The sequence below is a fragment of the Scophthalmus maximus genome, chromosome 19 (assembly GCF_022379125.1).
Source record: "Scophthalmus maximus strain ysfricsl-2021 chromosome 19, ASM2237912v1, whole genome shotgun sequence".
Taxonomy (NCBI): Eukaryota; Metazoa; Chordata; class Actinopteri; order Pleuronectiformes; family Scophthalmidae; genus Scophthalmus; species Scophthalmus maximus.
Window position 1 is genome coordinate 13,058,586 of NC_061533.1, and position 18,707 is coordinate 13,077,292.

Here is an 18,707-nt window from a genome sequence, read left to right on the forward strand (position 1 = left end):
ACAAACCACGGGAGATTTGCACAAGAGATTCAGCGGTCTGGCAGCTAAAATGCCTCACCCATGTTGTCATGAAAAAAAAGCTTTTTTGGCAATCACAAGATGGTGGAATGGAAATCGATCACATCTGCAAAACCAAATACCAAAAGTGAATATTCTATCAAACTCCTAAATATCTAGCCTCTAGATTTGAACTCTTGTTCAATTTCTTTGAGAAATAAAAGTTAATACCTCATTTATCTATTGTATTTTTCCTTTTTTTTTCTACACTCATATCACATTATCAGTTCATCTATTTCTCTGCAGTTTCTTTCCTTCAATCCAGAACAAATCCAGAAATACATACTGGTCGATGGCCATGGTCAACAGTGGTCTTACTCTCTGAAACTATCCGCTGGGAGAGGTGTGACAGAGTTGACCACAGCTCTGTCCATCATAGTGCTGGTCAATGAGTCCCTCAATGGATGTGAAGAATATTTATGGATGACCTTGTGGAGCCCTGCAGCACAAGCAGAGCTGGCTGTCGACCTGCTCACCAAAGATTAACTTTGGTTTCACCGCCCCTAAATCCACCCTGATTAAATTTAAATTAAATTATTTGCTGGCTGATTTAATATGAATGTGAATTAATGGTCAGTCAATATGTTCATTTCAACTCCTCCTCGTCCTCTGTCTGTTTACTAGTTATTCCAGGTTTTCATCCACTGCTATCGAAGTTCACTGGTACTGGCTTCAAAGAGAACGTAGATACCTCCGCCAAGGAGGTTATGTTTTCATTACCGTTTGTTTCTCTGTCTGTCAGCAGGATTACATAAAATCTAGTGAACAGATTTCCAAGAAATCTCATGGAGGGGTGGGGCATGACCCAAGGAAGAACCTGTTATATTTAGGATTTGTTTTAAACATTCTTCAACATGGCGAAATAGACTGGTAGCCTTGGCGGAGGCATGCACTCTCCGAGCCCCCTGCTAGTAACAGTGTGTGATTCTGCAACTAACAGCACTGCAGATGTATGAGGACCCGGCTGTGGGATTTTTAGCCACAGTAACTGCGTAGCTATAGGGATGATGAGGCCTCCACTTGTATCCAGAGCTAAATATCTGAACAACTATTCAATGAATCACCGTAAATGTTTGTGTTGATCGATCAGCCATGACACTAAAATCACTTGCCAGTTTTAACCTTGTACCTAATCGGTGTATAGTTGCCACACATTGAATCCAAATGAGGGATTGTCCCCTTGTTTTTCCTCTAGTTCCACCTTGAGGTTGACAGTTGTGTTCTTTCATTGAAATGCCTTGGATGAATTGGCCATGGAATTTAATAAAAACATGCTCTCAGGATGAACCGTGCTATCTTTGCTGATCTCATCTAGCATCATCATCTAGTGAACATTTTAAGCGATCCACTACTTTGTTGTACCTGTAAGCAGATTGTAAACTAGTTTATTTGTCCTCATAAAAACAATGGAGGATCCCTCAAGGGAAGTAGCAGCAAGTCAATCCACATTCTTGTTATTGTCATTTGAACCTTCAAATTAGCTATTGGTAGAGTTCAATTTCATTTTTGTAACTAGGGGGGATATGAATTATTAACTTGAGTAATTAACTTGCGTGGCCCTATTGCATTTATGAGAGGCAGAATGGGTAGGTGTCACATGCACTGTATCTTTATGTCTCCATCTGTTCCTCCTCACAAACCTATTTACTAAGCTCTTAGAACAGGAGCACCACACTGCTGTTCGGCTATAGCTACCACTATATGTCCCCTGCACCCACGTCCAACAATGCTCTCTTGTGCGTCTCTGCACGTGACCTTCGAGTATCTACTGTAAATCATAGTGGGGGCCACTGCACATTTAAGGGCTACTGCTTCCCTCCAGTGCATTAGCAGTGAGAGGCGCATTGAAATATGCTGATTTATTTGATCTGTTTAGACCTTGTGACCATGTAAGAAACCTAACCTAGATATGATTAAATCTCTCTGAGGCAAATGACTTATTCATATTGAAACAAAGACTAGCTTGTTATCATTCGCCCTGAAACATTTATAATTTCTCCATCGCAAGGAAGCAAAATACTGATCTATGAGTCACTTTGAAATATTGCTACTACAGCTGTTAATCTTTAGAAACAAAAATAAGGAATTATTACACTGTATTAGAGGCTGTTTATGGGAATGACGAGCCCATTTGTGAAATATTCATATTTTCTTTCTTGCTGAAAGTTAGATCAGAAGATCTAACACCATATGACTTGATGTGACAGACAGACACAAGAGCATTAGCTGATTAACTTAGCTTAGCATAAAAGACAAGAAATAACCAGGTACAGTAGGCTGTATAATATAATATAATTATTATATATTTTTCTGTAATGTGCAGCACCCATTTGTTTGTGCAATCAATCTGTTGTTCAGTTGCACACTATTCTGTCCTGTTTACATATATAGTATTACTGTTTTAATCTGTCCTTATGTTTATAATGCATGTTTACTTATCTTATCTCTTTTTGTGTATGTGTGACAAAGTAGGGAGGCAGAAAGCAGTTGTGGAGCCAAATACAAGGTCATCACATTTTAGGTACAATCCGATGGAAAGAATGAGGGAAGTAAATCCCCAACTATCTTCACATCAACAGGATTGCTAATCAACAATTATCGAGAATAGGAATGAACATTCATAAACACACAAGTCTGACAAGTAAAAATGCATACAGCTGTAGTCAGCAGATTATTTCATGTCCCGAGAGTCCGACTCCTCCCCACTCATCAGATTTACAATGTTTTCAATTCCCAATGATTTATCAGCAGCAACACCCTTCATTTAGACTTCAGAACATTTTGTGTTTAGTGACACTAGACTGTAGAATGAACAAAACACTGAATAATTGAAATGCAGACAAAGACACCAGTAATGAAAACCATCCCTGCAGGTATTTAGAATTCACCGAGCAGGACACAGGGGCAGAGTTTTGAGAAGACAGACAGGATGAGGATTGTCTTTGTGCTCGGATGCTGTGGGTTGAAGCACATCAGCAGAACGTGATCCATTTCTCCTTGAAGGTCCCAGACTCTTCCCAGACTACCGGAGGGAAAAGCAGAGGGGCGGAAAAGCCGAGGGGGGCCACTGGGGTTTCAGATAGAAATCCACAAGGGCGAGTGTCCCCTTGAATGTTTTGGAAAGTACCCTGACCCCGAGGAGTGTTGTGTTACCTTCCGATTGTAGCCTCCTGGCCTGGTCTCTGAACAGAGACTCCTTTGATGGAGGCTGCTGATAAATTTGTGAGGTCGAGATTCAGCCATTCCCAAAAAAATGCAATAATCAGGATACACGTAAACATGACTGGAATGATTGTCAGTATAGTCCCGTTCAATTCAATCAAGCCGCAGCGAATAGCACACACTGATAGCTATCAGTCCCCTTAATACACCAGATTATTTTCATCCAGAACCATTCATTATTCCCTGGGCATCTGTGAAAATGTAAAAATGAATTTAGAAAAAAAAACAAAAACAAAAAAACATCATATGAGTGTGTGTGTGTGTTAAAGAAAGAGATAAAACATGTTTCCAGGTCCTGCACTTTGTCTGGATTAGTGCCAAGATTGAATGGGTTCTTTCTAAGACCATGCTCCATCCTTCCCCCAAATTTCATGGAAATCCTTTACTTGACTAGATTTTGTGTCATCCTGCTGATAAACAAACAAACAAACAAACAAGCGGACAGGGGTGAAGATAATTATGATAAGAAAAGACATTCAGTGACAGCATGTGTGGAAGAGCGATGGCAATTGGAATGAACTTACCCTCACCTCATCAAGTTTGCGCTTTTTTCTCTCACACATTCACATAAATTATCATCTTGACTAATGTCTTTAATTCCCTCACACAATAGTTCCCAAAGACATCAGTGAAAATGCCGCTGGGTAGAACTTTGTCACTGTCTCTCCCCTTTCAGCTTAACCTAATTTACCTCAGATAATGAAGAATTCTGAGCTTGTTGACTATTTGGTTAATACACTCATTTGTTTTTCTTTGATTATCTCTCTATGTTCACATTAATGGGAGTTTGAGAGAGGACAAAAACATGAGGACAGTTCCACTCATGGTTCACAAGAAAGTTCAATGAAACAACAATACTATGATAGAGTTTAAATTTTGGGAATAGAGGCAGGAAGCTTGAGATGTATTTCTTTGCAGGAGATGCTGTGAGTTCAAAATAAAGCTTCCCCAGGTGTGTATTCTAATTCTTCCTTTGTGTGTGTGTGTCTTTACTCCAGATGGTCAGTCACGCCCTCCCTCTCCCGGATCGTTTCTGTGAATTGTCGGCCGCACAAAGGTGAAGGATCTCAGCTCGGCTGGTAAATAAAGCCTTCTTCCTTCTGCACAGCGTGGGAGAAAGTGCCACAGTGGTGCTGGTGTGGCTTCTCTGTGGCCTGATAACTGGAGTGAAAGCAGTGCCGAGCGATCGTCTTTCACTCTTGAGTCACTCACCTTTCATGCTGTGGCCCTGGAGCCGGCTTTCCAGGTTGGACAGTCAGTGGGAACGCAGAGAGACGATCAACGGGGCTGCACAGTGCACTGGTGTAAAGCATCTTTCACGAGACCAGAGAGGCATACACCAGGGAAAAGTCATGATATTGTTTGAATGACCTTCGTACAGGATTAAGACACGTCTTCGTTTTCATTGGTGCCCATTGGGGCTGTTTGCTGGAAAAGGGGAGAGCTGGTGCTGATTCCTCTGCTTTATGAGTTTTCACCACTGGGAGTGTGTCTCTGAGAGGCAGGGGGAGCCAGCATGGCCAAGGCTCTGCTGAAGATACAGCGCTATTTCCGCAGGAAACCTGTCCGATTCTTTTCCCTCATCCTCCTCTACCTGACCGCCGGGAGCCTCGTCTTCCTGCACTCTGGCTTTGTAGGGGACAGCGGCCCTGTAGGCCGAGGGAGCCGGGACTCTGTGGCAGTCGTAGAGACGGGCAGCCGGACTTCGTCGTCAGACAGCCGGAGGCTTGGCATCATGGGTAGAGTGTTTAAAGAGACACGCAAGTCCAGCCGGAGGTATGGCCCTCCCTGGATGAAAAAGACGGGACGTGAGGGCCGAGAGAAAGCGGTCAGAGGGGGAGACTACACCAGCAACTGGAACCGGGCACTTAAAGGACGCAATGCCAAAGACATGGACGACGGAAGAGGTGGGTTGAACCAAGACTACATGCTACACCATGCTGTTGCAGGGAAAGTGATTTCAGTTTGGCAATTTCCCAAATTTCTCAAATTTCAAAATGGGTTGGTAAACTATAAAAGACAAGAATTGGCTCGTGACAGAAAAGATTGAAATTTGCCCTAGGCACAACATACACAATTTACTGGCAGAGATAATGAGTTTCATCCAATGGCATAACCAAAAGAGAGACAGGAATTGCACAAATATTACAACTTTGCAACATGAATGACTACTCACTAATAATGAATTTCTGTGTAAATTATGATTATTATGACGACAGTCTTGATATGCTTATTACTTCCCATTGTTTGTCCTAGTTGCTGATTAGAAAATTTAGCAACTGATATGAATGTTAAACCTTTTAGCACACACTGATCCACTTTGCCCCTCCAACACAACATGCTAATTCGAAAGTGATCCAAATGTCTTCTCTCATTAGAAACTTTCCAATTTGAATGACCAAGAAGTTGTAATTGGTCACATGTGAAATCTTCGGAGAAGAGAGAGATGGCGATTACGTTGAAGCTCTCTGACATTTCTCAGTGTAAATCTGTCAATGATCTCACCGTCTCTGGCTGTAGCTTCACTTTCCACTGCTTGCCTCATGTTCAGACCAGCTAGAGCAGCAGCACAATCACAACATCTGAACGACTCCCCGGCCGCAGGATTTGCAGCTTTATCTGTCTTTTTAATAAGCTGTTCAGGTTTACATATAAACTCCTCACGAGCATATGACATACATTCAAATCACGAAACGTTGTGAAAACACCAGCGGCAGGACGCAGAAGGTCTGACGTGTCTGACCTTGAATGGCACAAAAAGCCCTGCACACTTTTTCCCTTTACAAAGGAAACATGATCCAATTAGAAGATTAAAAGGTATAATTTACTCCTGGCTCTCTTTGCTCCTCTGCTTTTCTCTCTCTCTTCATGAAGAATAGCTTTTAGCACTGATACAGAAAAGTGTGTGTGCCTGAAGTTGGACACATTTTATCCTGAAGCTATACCTGTCAAATAAATGAGTATGAAGAAACATACAATGGACACTCAAAGTAGAAGAACCTCACAATTGTACAGCAACTGAGTAAATGTACTTCCACTACTGACGTTTACATGAAGTACCGTCGACATGTCATGGGAATCTAAAAATGCTGTGGATATCATATTTATTCCACTAGTAGACATAAATAAAAAATTGTGTGTCTTCCAGAGGAAACGGCAAAAAGCTTTACCTCTCTCAGGAACATGTGTTACACATTTCTGCTGTGGATCCGGCCAACGACTCAACAGGGAGCCTCTCGGTCAGTTAGTCGTGTATGTATTTAGTTGTATGTTGTATGTAAAATCAGCATTATGAGAATGTATAAAAGAGAAAGGGGAGTACAGAAATATTACCAGTAAAATGCTAATGCTATTACTCACTTATTACTCATCATTATCACTCAGGATGCAGGTAAACAGCATTTAAAAAATGCTTCAGCCTAAACAAATGTTTTGTATGGAGACTATTAATTTATAAAGTAGCTAGTAACCAGAGCTTTCGATTAAATGTTGAATTAAAAGTACAACAATTTCCCCTGGCATGTATTCCACAGTTTAATGGAGTACATTAAGAACTGTTAAAATGGAAATTCTCATATAAAGGACAAATATTTCACAACTGTAGTGAAGTTCAGTGCTTGAGTAAATGTTCATAGTGTGTAACGCTGGAAAAAAACCCATCTTTGCCAGAAAGACCTATACTGGTTTGAGGGATTCTGTTTATTCATCCATAAAATCTTAAAATAATCACTGAATAGCCATGACTTATGGGGATTTTCACTGTAGCTCCACTGTGATTACATGGGTGTGCTGGTTTCCATTCAGAGTGAAGCGCAGCTAGGTGGAGAAATCGCCACTGCCCATAAATATAAAATGTGCTGTAAGTGTAAGTGACCGCTGCTCGGCCTGTGCAAAATGTTGCTGCCGGATTTTGAGACACTGGCTCTTCTTAGAAACAGACGCCAACCGAGCTTGAAGACAATCAAACCTACAGAGAAAATAAATAGGTGATTCTATTACAAAAAGACTCAGTCGTGCCCCGCTGCACATTAGAGTGTGGAGTTTTGAAGATCAATGTTTTTCTAACCACTAAGCATTTAGATTTTTTTTTCTTCTTCTTCTTTTAAGGCCATGAAAACAAACATGTTCACAGTGCACATTCAGGCTCGGGTTATCTGATCAAACAAAGGTCTCACAGTCTGGCTTCGTTCTCCTCCTCCTCCTCCTCCTCCTCCTCCTCCTCGCCTACAATTCTTACAATTTTTCTGAAATGCTAACCTCTCAGGACTGCAGCTTAACGTGATGATGAAGTAATTAAAAGCTTCAAAGCGTTCGTTAGCTCTTATTCATCCAGCACCACTCATTACTCTGAAGTCTTAACCATCCCCAGAACCAGCGAAGGGACTTCTTTCCCCCTCCTCTCACTGCAAATCTCTCTCTCTCTCTCTCTCTGGCTCTGAATTTCATTGCAGCATAAGATGAAGACCTCTGCACATAGATTCCAGTAGACTGGAGCGATAATGCACCTTTTAAAAAAAACAATTATTAACCAGGTACAGGGAGGTTATTGCGGAAGGTTGTATGTTAAAATGATAAATCCAGATCCGCTAAATAATAAAATGGACACAATCATCTGCATCTGCCGATTCATCCATTACCCTCACGTCATGCCAAGCAGCAATAGGCTCTTCAGAACTGAGCTGCAGCTTCCTTTATAGCAGCATTTCCCTTCATGATTAAAACGGATTATTTGGCATTTCAACAATAGTTAGGAGGATTATCGCTGACTCCTGCAGCACACCACATGCAGCTGAAATGCAGGCCCTTAGACCAGAACAATTAAAGTAATGCAGGGGACTAGGACTCTGCGCCTCCCCCATTTAGCTATTAACAGGGGCTCAGAGGGGTAATGGCACCGCACAGATGGCGAGAGGTTTGTTTGTTTGTTAAAGGTACAGTAGAGGCCAGACGGCTCAGTTGAACAGGGGAGCAGTGTTTTAAACGAGAAGCAGCCGAAGGTTTGCTGTTTGCCTCTGCAGAGGTTGACTGAAGCCCCACCCCCACACACTTGTGAAAAATTCAGAGAGATGACTGCTACTAACTCACAGGCCACTAGAAGGGGTTGTGTGTCTTTATAAATAAATGAAGCTTCTGCCCCAGTTCGGATTCCTCATGTGCTCTGTTACTACACTGTGTGTGCTTGTGAAGAAGATACTGCTGCAGATAGTGTTCACCTTTCACACTCTCACACTTTTATGATTCAGAAATGATTTTGACTGTTGACGAGGTGCATTAGTATGCTAGAAACACATACACATACTATCTGTTTTATCTTTAAATGTTTCTTTCTGTTTACATTGCTAACACATTGTTTCCCCCTTTTCAGCAAAGTACATTGGCTGCTACATTGATGACACACAGAAAAGGGCACTGAGAGGAGTTTCCTTTTTTGACTACAAAAAAATGACTGTATTCCGTTGCCAGGACAACTGTGCAGAAAGGTATGATAGCAGCAAACCACAAAAACACGTTTCTTCTCCCATCTTTTTATGGTCACTAAACATATAGATTTATACATCTAACCTAGATTTAAAGTAAGACCTAAAGAAGAGCTTATATAAAAAGAGAACTGACAGTGATTGACATGTTTTATAGAACCGGTATATTATAGATCTAACCGCCAGTTATTGACCAATACAGTGTTGTTACAGATATAATTATCAGCCTATATGTTGATATGCAAATGTCAATGATATGCGAAAAAATATTTCAAATTGAGCAAATCAAACCTTCTGTAGTCTATAATTGCAATACAATTCTTAATTAATAATAATTAATTGTTAGGGTTCAAAAATAGATAAGTCAACAAAACTGGACCCACTCTGAGGTCCACATCATGTCAGCTGATATTGGGCTTTAAGTGCTGCATATTCTTCCACATATTTTCAATTTTATTAGCATTAGGCGGATGACATATGGTCTGGAGCCTGTACTGGATCCAGCATCCAAGTCGTATCATCCGACATCACTAATGCTCCTGTGGCTGAACGGGACCAAATACCTGCAGCCAGGTTCTAAAAGTCTCAAGCGTCATATCATATATAGTATATTCATACTCTTGGTTTTGGAGTGAAATGCTCAACACTCAAATATGGTTTTAATGTTCAGGTGTATCTGCATACGTTTGGTCTTATATTACACCCAAATCTCATTTTTGTAACTATGTTGTTATCAGCTCAGTTTGTATGGCGTTAAAACTGAAAAAACGGTCGTGGAAGCTCCAGCTTTTTGAGCATTATCTCTGTGCCCCTCTCCCCCCGTCTCCTGTTTCCTCACATCCTGTCTCCTCCTCTCTGCAACCTCACCATACCTCCTCTCACCTCTTTTTCCTCCCGAGGAATACGAGGGATGGCTCAATCGAAAGCATTGAATTACACACTTCACCTATTTCACAGAGCGAGGTATAGGAGCAGAGAGAGAGAAATGCTTGTTTTCACCTCTTTCCTCCTCTGGCCTCTTGCGTCAGTCGCCCTCTGCTACAGCAGCCGGTTAATAAGAACAGACAAACAAATGAGGGGCAACCGCACACAGCAGCACATGGAGGTCTGGGTTTGATTGACGGCCCGGGGGATTTGTCCTGTGTGAGGGGTGTGTTCGATTTCTAATTGCATCCAAAAGGTGTCTTGGGAGCCGAATCCTCCATGAAGCAATAGCAGACAGGCCTTGTGTGAAGGATTCGGTGTCTGACTCAACTACACGCATTTAATTGGCTTTGCCTGAGAGCCTCACTGAAAGTGTAATTCTTATTTCAATCACCAAAAAGAGAGGTGTTATTTCAGAGAAATGTTTGCATGTGTTTTCATATTTCCCTCAACATGCTCTGTGCATCATCAGTTTGTTTTATTGAACTGTTTTGGCCTGTGAAAGATTAAGCCTCATAATGACGACTCAGAAAAAATGCCTTTTCCAACAATGCTTGTCCCGTCCTCCCCCTCTATCCCCCTAGGGGTTACATGTACGCAGGCCTGGAGTTTGGTGCTGAGTGCTACTGTGGTCACAAGATCCAGGCGCCCAACGCCTCAGAGAGCGAATGCAACATGGATTGCAAAGGAGAGAAGAGCAACCTGTGCGGCGGAGCCAACAGACTGTCCATCTATAGGCTGGAGCTGAGCCAGGAGTCAGCGCGCCGCTGTGAGTCTGACACTCTGCAAAATAACAAAACAAAAAAAACATCAAGGAAACACAAGAGAGGCAACTGGCATGTGTGATTTATAAATAATTTTTTCAAACTTTGATAAATATGCATTGATTCATATTGTAAAAATGTGAACATTTGAATAAATGTGAGAGTAGAAAGACCCGAGTATACTGGGTAACTTATGGTACACGGAGAGCCATTGATTCAGGTTTGATTCGGAAATACAACAAGCCTGAGAATATTTATTTTATGTTGGGTTGATGCCACAGTTGAGAACAGGCTGCTATGTAGTGTTTACCTCTGTCCCCGGAGAGCTGTGCTACCTCCGTGGCCCAACCAGCCGTAGCCTGCATTCTGAACAACAGGAAAACTGACGTGAGGTGAATAAGGGAGGTGACAAAGATCTGTGTGATAAGGCACTTTGTTAAAAGAAATGTTGAAAAAAATGTTAGTTTCCTTTGGTACTCCTTGCCGTCAGATTAAAGAAATCCCCGTTCACAAGGTGATGAAACTTCACCTTCTCCTTCTTCCCTTTTCTCTTCCTTTTTCTCATCTGGCTACCAGTTCTTAGAAATAATATGTTGATATGAAATGTGCAAGAGCTCCTTCTCACATCTATGGTGAATAATTAAGTTCTCTTAAATCCTGAAAGTCTTACTCTCACCTCAGTGCTGTTTGTTTGTTATTATTTTCATTTCTGCTGTTTTTTTCTTGTTTGCCATCAACAGAGTCCACAAAGTCCACTCTTCGTGTTTGTCTTTTCACCTCTGACCCTGATCTCTGTCATGTGAGCCCTGCTCAGATTATCTTAGAGGAAATGCGGGCAAAGTGTTGAGGTGGCTGTTTTGTGGTTTTTGCCCCTTAGAGACCATTACACTCACACGATTGTGTGTGTTTAGTACAAGTCAACTGTCATGATAATTCTGTATTTAGTTCACATGCCGCGACGTTGCTACACAGCCCATCTGAATATTGGTTAATCCCCTCAGCAGTGTGTTTGCGTCAGTGAGCTATTGCTTGCTTCTCAAGACCTTGTTTGGGATTTGGAGGCTGCATATGCGCAAGTCACAGGGGCACAAGAAAGCATTTGAGTTTGATTTGAAAGGCTTTGCGTCATGTGAGGACAAAGAAGGGGAACAGAAAGAGGATGCACTGCAGATTATCTGCAGGCAAATAAAGAAAACATGCTGATGTGACCTTAAAAATGCAACTTTGAGTCAGAAAAAAGGACAAAGAATAAATTAGCATTAGAGATGCACCACTTGAGCTAATTTGAAATGAGTGTAACCTTGTTTTTGAAGCCTCACAGCAATGATGGTTAATATGTTCAGACAAATTCATTGTTGAGGTGCTACTATTGGTGATGTTAAAGTAAATAGGAAGGAGTGCCACAAATGCACAGCGCCATTTGCATATTTCACTCCACTACATTTGAGCAAGCAAGCTGTCCTCATCATGGCATCTGTCACAGTAAAAAGCTCTGGTGTCTGGTTTCTTTCCTCTGTTATTAATAACAGTCTGTTGACAGCGAGGCAGCTTCTTACGCAGCACGGCGGACACCATGACAGCCTGAAGTAAATGTTAAATGCATGTTGAGATTTTCTTCAGCACACATTTACAATAGAAGCTCTTAACCTTAAAAGATGTGACGCACCTTGAGAAACATTTCTATTGAATGAAAACTACTCTACCTTTCCAGTCGGTTTCGTTTGAATAATTATTCTAAGACGCCTGGAGGCTGAAAATGAATTATTGTCCAGTAATTATACATGAATGTAGCTGCAGTAATGGCAAATCAAAAGTAGCTAAAAACAAAGTCCAAGTACGAATAAATAGAACCTCCAGTGAAAGAAGAGCAGCCCTTCTCAGATGTTGTTATTTATGGTCCACCCATCAGACCAGCCAGAGGACCCAAGGTTAAAGGTCATCATCACACTGCAGGGAAGTGAGCGCTGCTATTGGTTCAGTCAGAGCCTCAGTAGACTGGAGCTGAGTCCCAGTGGGATCTTGTCATCATGGGTCAGTGGATAGAAGCTGTGCTCAGAAACTGTAAAAATGGAATATATGTTGTGGGGGTTTTTAACCGATGATGAATAATGTTCCGGTTTGTTTTGTCTGTTTCAGATGGCAGCGCCATTTTCAAGGGGTGTTTCCACCGGCCGGACAATGTCACATTGGCACTTCCTTTCAGCACAGTCATCCAAAACATGTCTGTGGACAAGTGTGTCGACATGTGCACAGAAAGGGTGAGGGAATTTTTGGACGTGTGTTCATACATTGCACACTTGTACATGTTTGTGTGTCTGCAGTGTGTAATGGCGGACATATTTCAGGAGAAATCGCTCGCCGTCCTGGCAGGAGATCGATGTCACTGTGGCTTCCCGACACCCCTTTTCTCCCTCCATGAGCCGGAGGACGAGGACATGTGTCTGCACCACTGTCACGGGGAAGAGTTTGAGAGCTGTGGGAATGACGACTACTTTGTCGTGTACCAGACGCAGGTTCAGGGTAAAGTTCTGCAACTCACATGTTCCACCAAAATCACAGCCGCATTTGAACAAGAGCAATTCCAGGAAACTCAAGTTTAAGCCACTTCCTGTGCAGGACATAACATACATGCCATTAACAGCACGGTAACATTATTAAGTTCATGATTCTACCCCATACATTTATAATTTCTCATAATTTCACTTAACAATGTGAATAAAATCATCTATCACCATAGAATTATATTATCTCAGTATCATTACTGTATATATTTTTTATTAATAGGATATTTATGATATTTAAGTCATTTATTTTGTTAGATTATCCAGCTAATTAAATCCTACAATGAAGTTTGCTAATTTTGTATTCACCATTACTGTCGTCTTTGAGAATAACAGTACATTCATTATTATTCATCTGAAAATGTGACAAGAGCTTTATCACAACTCTTTAATAGCCAAATTTTTTTCTCATTGTCTTCAACCCGTTCTATTCTGTCTCGGTTTATGCATATTTGTAAGCTGTGTTTCCTTACTGCACCAAACAGCTGGAGGCTTGGATCGGCAAAACCACAGAGCCCAGTAGACACAAAAGGGGGATTAGAGCTGTGAAGCAAACACAAAAAGACAAACTGTGGCAGGAAGTCGAGTTCAAACAGAAATCTGGACCATTGTCTCTCTGGCACAACATCTTAACCAACACATTAACGTCAGTATGTGGGCTTTATTATGCAAGTTTAGTAGGAACAGGAAGGAGTGAGTCAAGCAAACCCACACACAACAAAAAAAGTAACACTGTAAAATGTCTATATTCCTGTATTTGACCTTTTCTTTCCCTTCTCTTGTGATATTCAATGTATCTGCCACCAAACTCCATTGTTTCAACATTACAGTTGTTTTCTTTATTACAAAAGAAGCAGGAACTGACTTATTTTCAGTATCTATTTGAAGGTCAATCTTGTTAAGCAACACATTAGGAAGCTCTGTAACAGATCAGTTCCGTGTTTACCACTATAGCTTTTTCTCTATTTCTATCCACAAAAATCAATAACATAGCCTGTTGGTATTTGTGTTTTGTCAGATAATCGTTGCATGGACCGCCACTTCCTCCCATCTCGTGCTAAGCAGCTGGTGGCCCTCGCCAGTTTCCCCGGAGCCGGGAACACCTGGGCCCGCCACCTCATAGAGCTCGCCACGGGCTTCTACACCGGCAGCTATTACTTCGATGGCTCCCTTTACAATAAAGGCAGGCCTCAACATTAATCTGGAATGATTCTCAAACATATTTATTCATTAATGCACTTCTGTGGATTAAATATAATCATGGTGGTGATATCATTGTTTCACAGGGTTTAAAGGGGAGCGGGACCACTGGCGGAGCGGGAGGACAATGTGCATTAAAACACACGAGAGCGGCAAGAAAGAGATTGAAGCCTTTGACTCCAGCATCGTCATGATCCGAAACCCCTACAAAGCCCTCATGGCGGAATTTAACAGAAAATATGGCGGCCACATTGGGTTTGCCTCCCAGGCCCACTGGAGAGGGAAAGGTAGGAAACTAAGAATAGTGACTATTTAATTTTCTGTGTATTTAACAGTGCATAATGCATACAAACTTTGTAAAAAGACCTTAATCAAAATAAACCACTGACGACACAAGATGAGATTTTGATGTACAAGCATGAGGATGCTATTTAAAGCTTTCCTACAAAAAATAACGGCACAATTGAAAATGTATCATTTTAATGTAATGTAAAATGTAAGAAAATTATGAGCATATTGTCAAAATCCATCCAGTTACTGGACAGATTAATCATGACTAAAAGTTGTCTTGTTGAGTCTTGTTTCCCAGCACTGTTTTAATCCCATCACCCACCAGACACCAGACATTTCACAGATGGACCCTTGAACAAGACACATACAATTCAAAAGGAACAAAAACTTGAGCTCTTGTTAATAAAATCAAATGGGAAACTAACATTTCCATCAACATCTTCAGCAGGAGGTTGTGGTAAAGAAAACAGAAAGAGAAAATAGTCAATGTGCAATAACTCTGCATGTTTGAGTGGTTTTGACCTCACAAGCCCATATGGCTGAGCACAAGGTTTTCAATTTGAAGACATAACACTGAGGTCTTGAGTTGTGTCACCACAATAATTTTGTGAAATTAAATGTGTTTGTTTTTGCTTTTGAAAATCATGTCCCCCGTGTCCTATTACAAGTGTATGTAACGATCTTTTTATTAAATTTTATTATTACCATACATTTAAAATAAATACTAGAAATTAGAAATAAATACTGCATGCAGTATTTGAATAAGCATAAGGAGGATTTGTTTATTCTTGTCAAAAAAAAAGACGTTTTAGCAAAAATGCCATTTTAAATGAAGAAATTAAACTTTTGCATCCAGTAACAAATTTTTTTTATCCCTTGCTAAAATTATATTACAACCACCCCCACCGTCCAAGAATGCCCCGGGTTGCCATGGCAACTGGTTTGTCTTGTCCCGCTATTGTCTCTCTTCACTTCTCTGTGAGGTTTAATCGAATGTCCAGAGGCTGGAGAGTTGCCGAGCCAGCAGTTGTCTCTCTGGAAACATCAGCACATTCGGCCTGCCATTCCCAATGACTGTTTGTTCCCTTTGTTGGTGGGGAAATAACGCGATGACATCAGTGAAGAGAAAAGTCATTTGACAGCTGCCACTTTGAATACAGAGAGAGGCTCCGGTCTGAGAGTCCCTGTGACATTCTGTGTGTGGCCCCCACAGACTTTGGGGCTCGGGTGGTGTTACACACACTGATGCCCTCCAGTGTAGCCGCGTAAAGTCAACTCCGGGGCGAGTGTATCTTATTTTGGAGGACATGTCATATCACACTGCATAGTCTTATTTCCAATGTTATCTGGTGGATTTAGATTGAGGCTCTCACAAAAAAAAATTGGGGGTTTCTGAAGTCAAATCGTATGAGAACATCTCAACAACATATCAACTAAATTTTTCACTCCAGTTTCTTTTAAAAGTCAGGAAGCACAGATGCAGTTCTTCTGTGTTTCTAAACAGCTGGTTGTGCTCTTAGATGCAGCATATAATATTCTGTTGACTCTGGTCCTAAAGTTGCCTCACTCATTGGTTTCTGAGACAGCACAGCGAACTCAGCAGGCTTTAAAATTCAACTACGACGTCTAACAGTAACAATGCGAGCTAATGTAGCTCAGCCGCTGCTTGCATGAGCCAAGCAAAGTATTTTCCTCCATAACCTCTGCAGTTTGATTACCAAGAACATCCATTTAACTGTCCAAACATTTCAGAAATTACTTAAGGTATCCTGCCAGACCTCTCGAGCTAAATTACATCAATGCTCGGCCATAATGACTCCCTTTCCCTTCATTCGTTTTTATTCACGTCTTCATTCTTGCATTTTGTTGATGCTTTCTTTCAAGGTCAGCACTTAAATCTGCTTAAAGGGACACTTCCGACTTGGGTAAAATCAAAAAGTAGAAGGTACTTTTACCATCTTCAGGAACAAAAGCGTATGTTTAATACATCCAAACACACATATTACACAACTCTTCTTTTTTTCTAAAAAGCTGGCATTCATTTTATTTGCATTGACTTTCTATACAATTTAATTGTCTGTATTTGGTTAGTGGGGTCCTAACTTCTCCTTGCTATATGATTTGACCGCAGTACAATTTCTTTCCTAATTTTTTTCAAATGTACTTCATAAAATTGACATCAGATTTCTTCAGTCAGACAAACTGCGGAATTTGTCTGTCTCCCATATTTCAGTTTCCAAAACATGGCCTTTACTGAGAGGATTGAAACCTGTAAGTCTTTGTTAAATTATTTTGTGTCCTCTCATTTCCTGCAGAGTGGCCCGAGTTTGTGAAGAACTATGCCCCTTGGTGGGCGTCCCACACGTTGGACTGGTTGAATTATGGGAAGAGCGTCCACGTGGTCCACTTTGAGGAGCTGAAGAGGGACCTGTTCTCCAAGCTCAAGGGAATGGTCCAGTTTCTGGGTTTGAAGGTTTCTGAGGACCGGCTGCTCTGCGTTGAGGGCCAGAAAGATGGAAACTTCAAGCGCTCCGGGCTGCGGAAACTTGAATATGACCCGTATACAAGTGAAATGCGAGCGGACATCAATGAGCTGATCAGAACAGTGAATGCTGCCTTGAAGAAAAGGAACATGTCTGGAGTGCCAGAGGAATATATGCCAAGATGATATATGTGATCCCCTCATTTCCCTTTTTGCTCACTTATTGGACTGTTCCGCCCACAGGCTGTAGGTTACATGACTCAAGTAGTTGTTTTGATTATTTTTCTGTCTTATAGTTTTAAGTTGTAGTTAGAAGAAATCAGTGTCTTTACCCTCCTATTTTCCCTTTTCATTTATCCTTTTTTTATGTTCTAAACCTCCGCAGCTTCACAAATTAATACTAGACACGGTTTAAACTTTGTTGAGGTTTGTTTTTCTCGTTGGCTAAATGAAAAGAACAAAAAGCACTTCCTCTCCTCCTCTATGCACATTTGCCGTGTAGGCATGTGAACATGCCTTAATATTAAGAAGGTACAACTCTAACTACAAAAATCTGACTGTGCTGGGTGTTTTGTTGCCAGTTAAAAAAAAACATTTGACTCAAAAGATTTATTACATTACTGCAAAGCCTTGTTGTATGAGCTTATTTTGTGCAAAAGAGAAATATGTATTATGAAAAATCAAAACGTTCCCGCTGCTATCACAGTTACAGAATAATACTATTTTATACATGAACTTCACTGAAAACGTCAAAACTTTTAGCCCTTTGTTGGGGGGGGGGGGAAACAGCAATATTTAGGCTTTAATTACCTGATGATGAGGATACTGTGTGTTTCCAAGCTTTTGTAAGTTATTTGACTCAGTGTATGAAAGAGAAATCATGCTTTTGATGATGAAGAGGTAAAGAACTCAATTCTCAGCTCCTCCTATTCAAGAAGAAGAATTATCTCTCTTGTAGACACTGACTCAAAGAGAGAAGAGGACTTATCATTACAGCATTTATTTATCTCTGGTGTGCAGCGCACATGTTGACTAATTTGGTTGTAAATATTTTTCTTGACACTGGACTTGATGCAGAAATCCAAAAAGCACTGCTGTGCAATACCCCAAAGACCACCGAGGAATTAGGCACTACAGGCATGTTATATAGTGGAGGTTCTCATTAGTAGTAGTGATTGTTATAGTTCTATTTTAGTTAATCATACTGAACGTAAGAAATATTCTTTTTCTTTTTTTCTAATGTAAGAAGAGCTATGAAACAGTTAAAGCTATTAAAATGCTGAAAAAGTCTGCCCAGATTATATAGGCAGCACATGGTACTCAAATGAGCTATGCCATATTCATAAAAATAAACAATCAAATAAATAAATACGTAAATATACTGAATATATATATGAAACATATAATATATGAAGCACTACAGACAGACAGAAAACATTAACTGACTTCCATTTTCAATATAATATGAATATATTTTTATAGTGTGTGCTGGGACATCAGTATATTTGTATTGCAACAAACAAAGTGGGAGTTGTTTCTATTTTTAACACATGCTTAAACTGTATTTGCATTCACTTTCATTGACAAGCGGACACTTTGTGAACACAGGTGTCACATTTGAATGTATTTTCTATGGAATGAATGTAATGTGATAAGCCCCAATAAATGAGTACATTAAGAACGTTTCTATGGCCTGCTCTTTTCGAACACATCAAAGAGTTGATCTAGA

At 40.7% G+C, this 18,707-nt stretch overlaps 1 protein-coding gene across 1 annotated transcript in view; it reads left to right on the forward strand.

Annotated features, from left to right (window-relative positions):
* The window catches only part of wscd2 (WSC domain containing 2), a 32,860-nt gene extending 14,204 nt beyond the window's left edge, over nt 1-18,656 (forward strand). The window contains exons 2-9 of the mRNA XM_035641227.2: nt 4,278-5,186; nt 8,645-8,759; nt 10,265-10,449; nt 12,581-12,702; nt 12,790-12,964; nt 14,024-14,188; nt 14,292-14,492; nt 16,812-18,656. Of these exons, the coding sequence (XP_035497120.2) occupies nt 4,796-5,186; nt 8,645-8,759; nt 10,265-10,449; nt 12,581-12,702; nt 12,790-12,964; nt 14,024-14,188; nt 14,292-14,492; nt 16,812-17,164 (1,707 nt within the window). The 5' untranslated portion in view covers nt 4,278-4,795 and the 3' untranslated portion in view covers nt 17,165-18,656. The remainder of the gene's footprint in view (nt 1-4,277; nt 5,187-8,644; nt 8,760-10,264; nt 10,450-12,580; nt 12,703-12,789; nt 12,965-14,023; nt 14,189-14,291; nt 14,493-16,811) is intronic.
* The last annotated feature ends 51 nt before the right edge of the window (nt 18,657-18,707 follow it).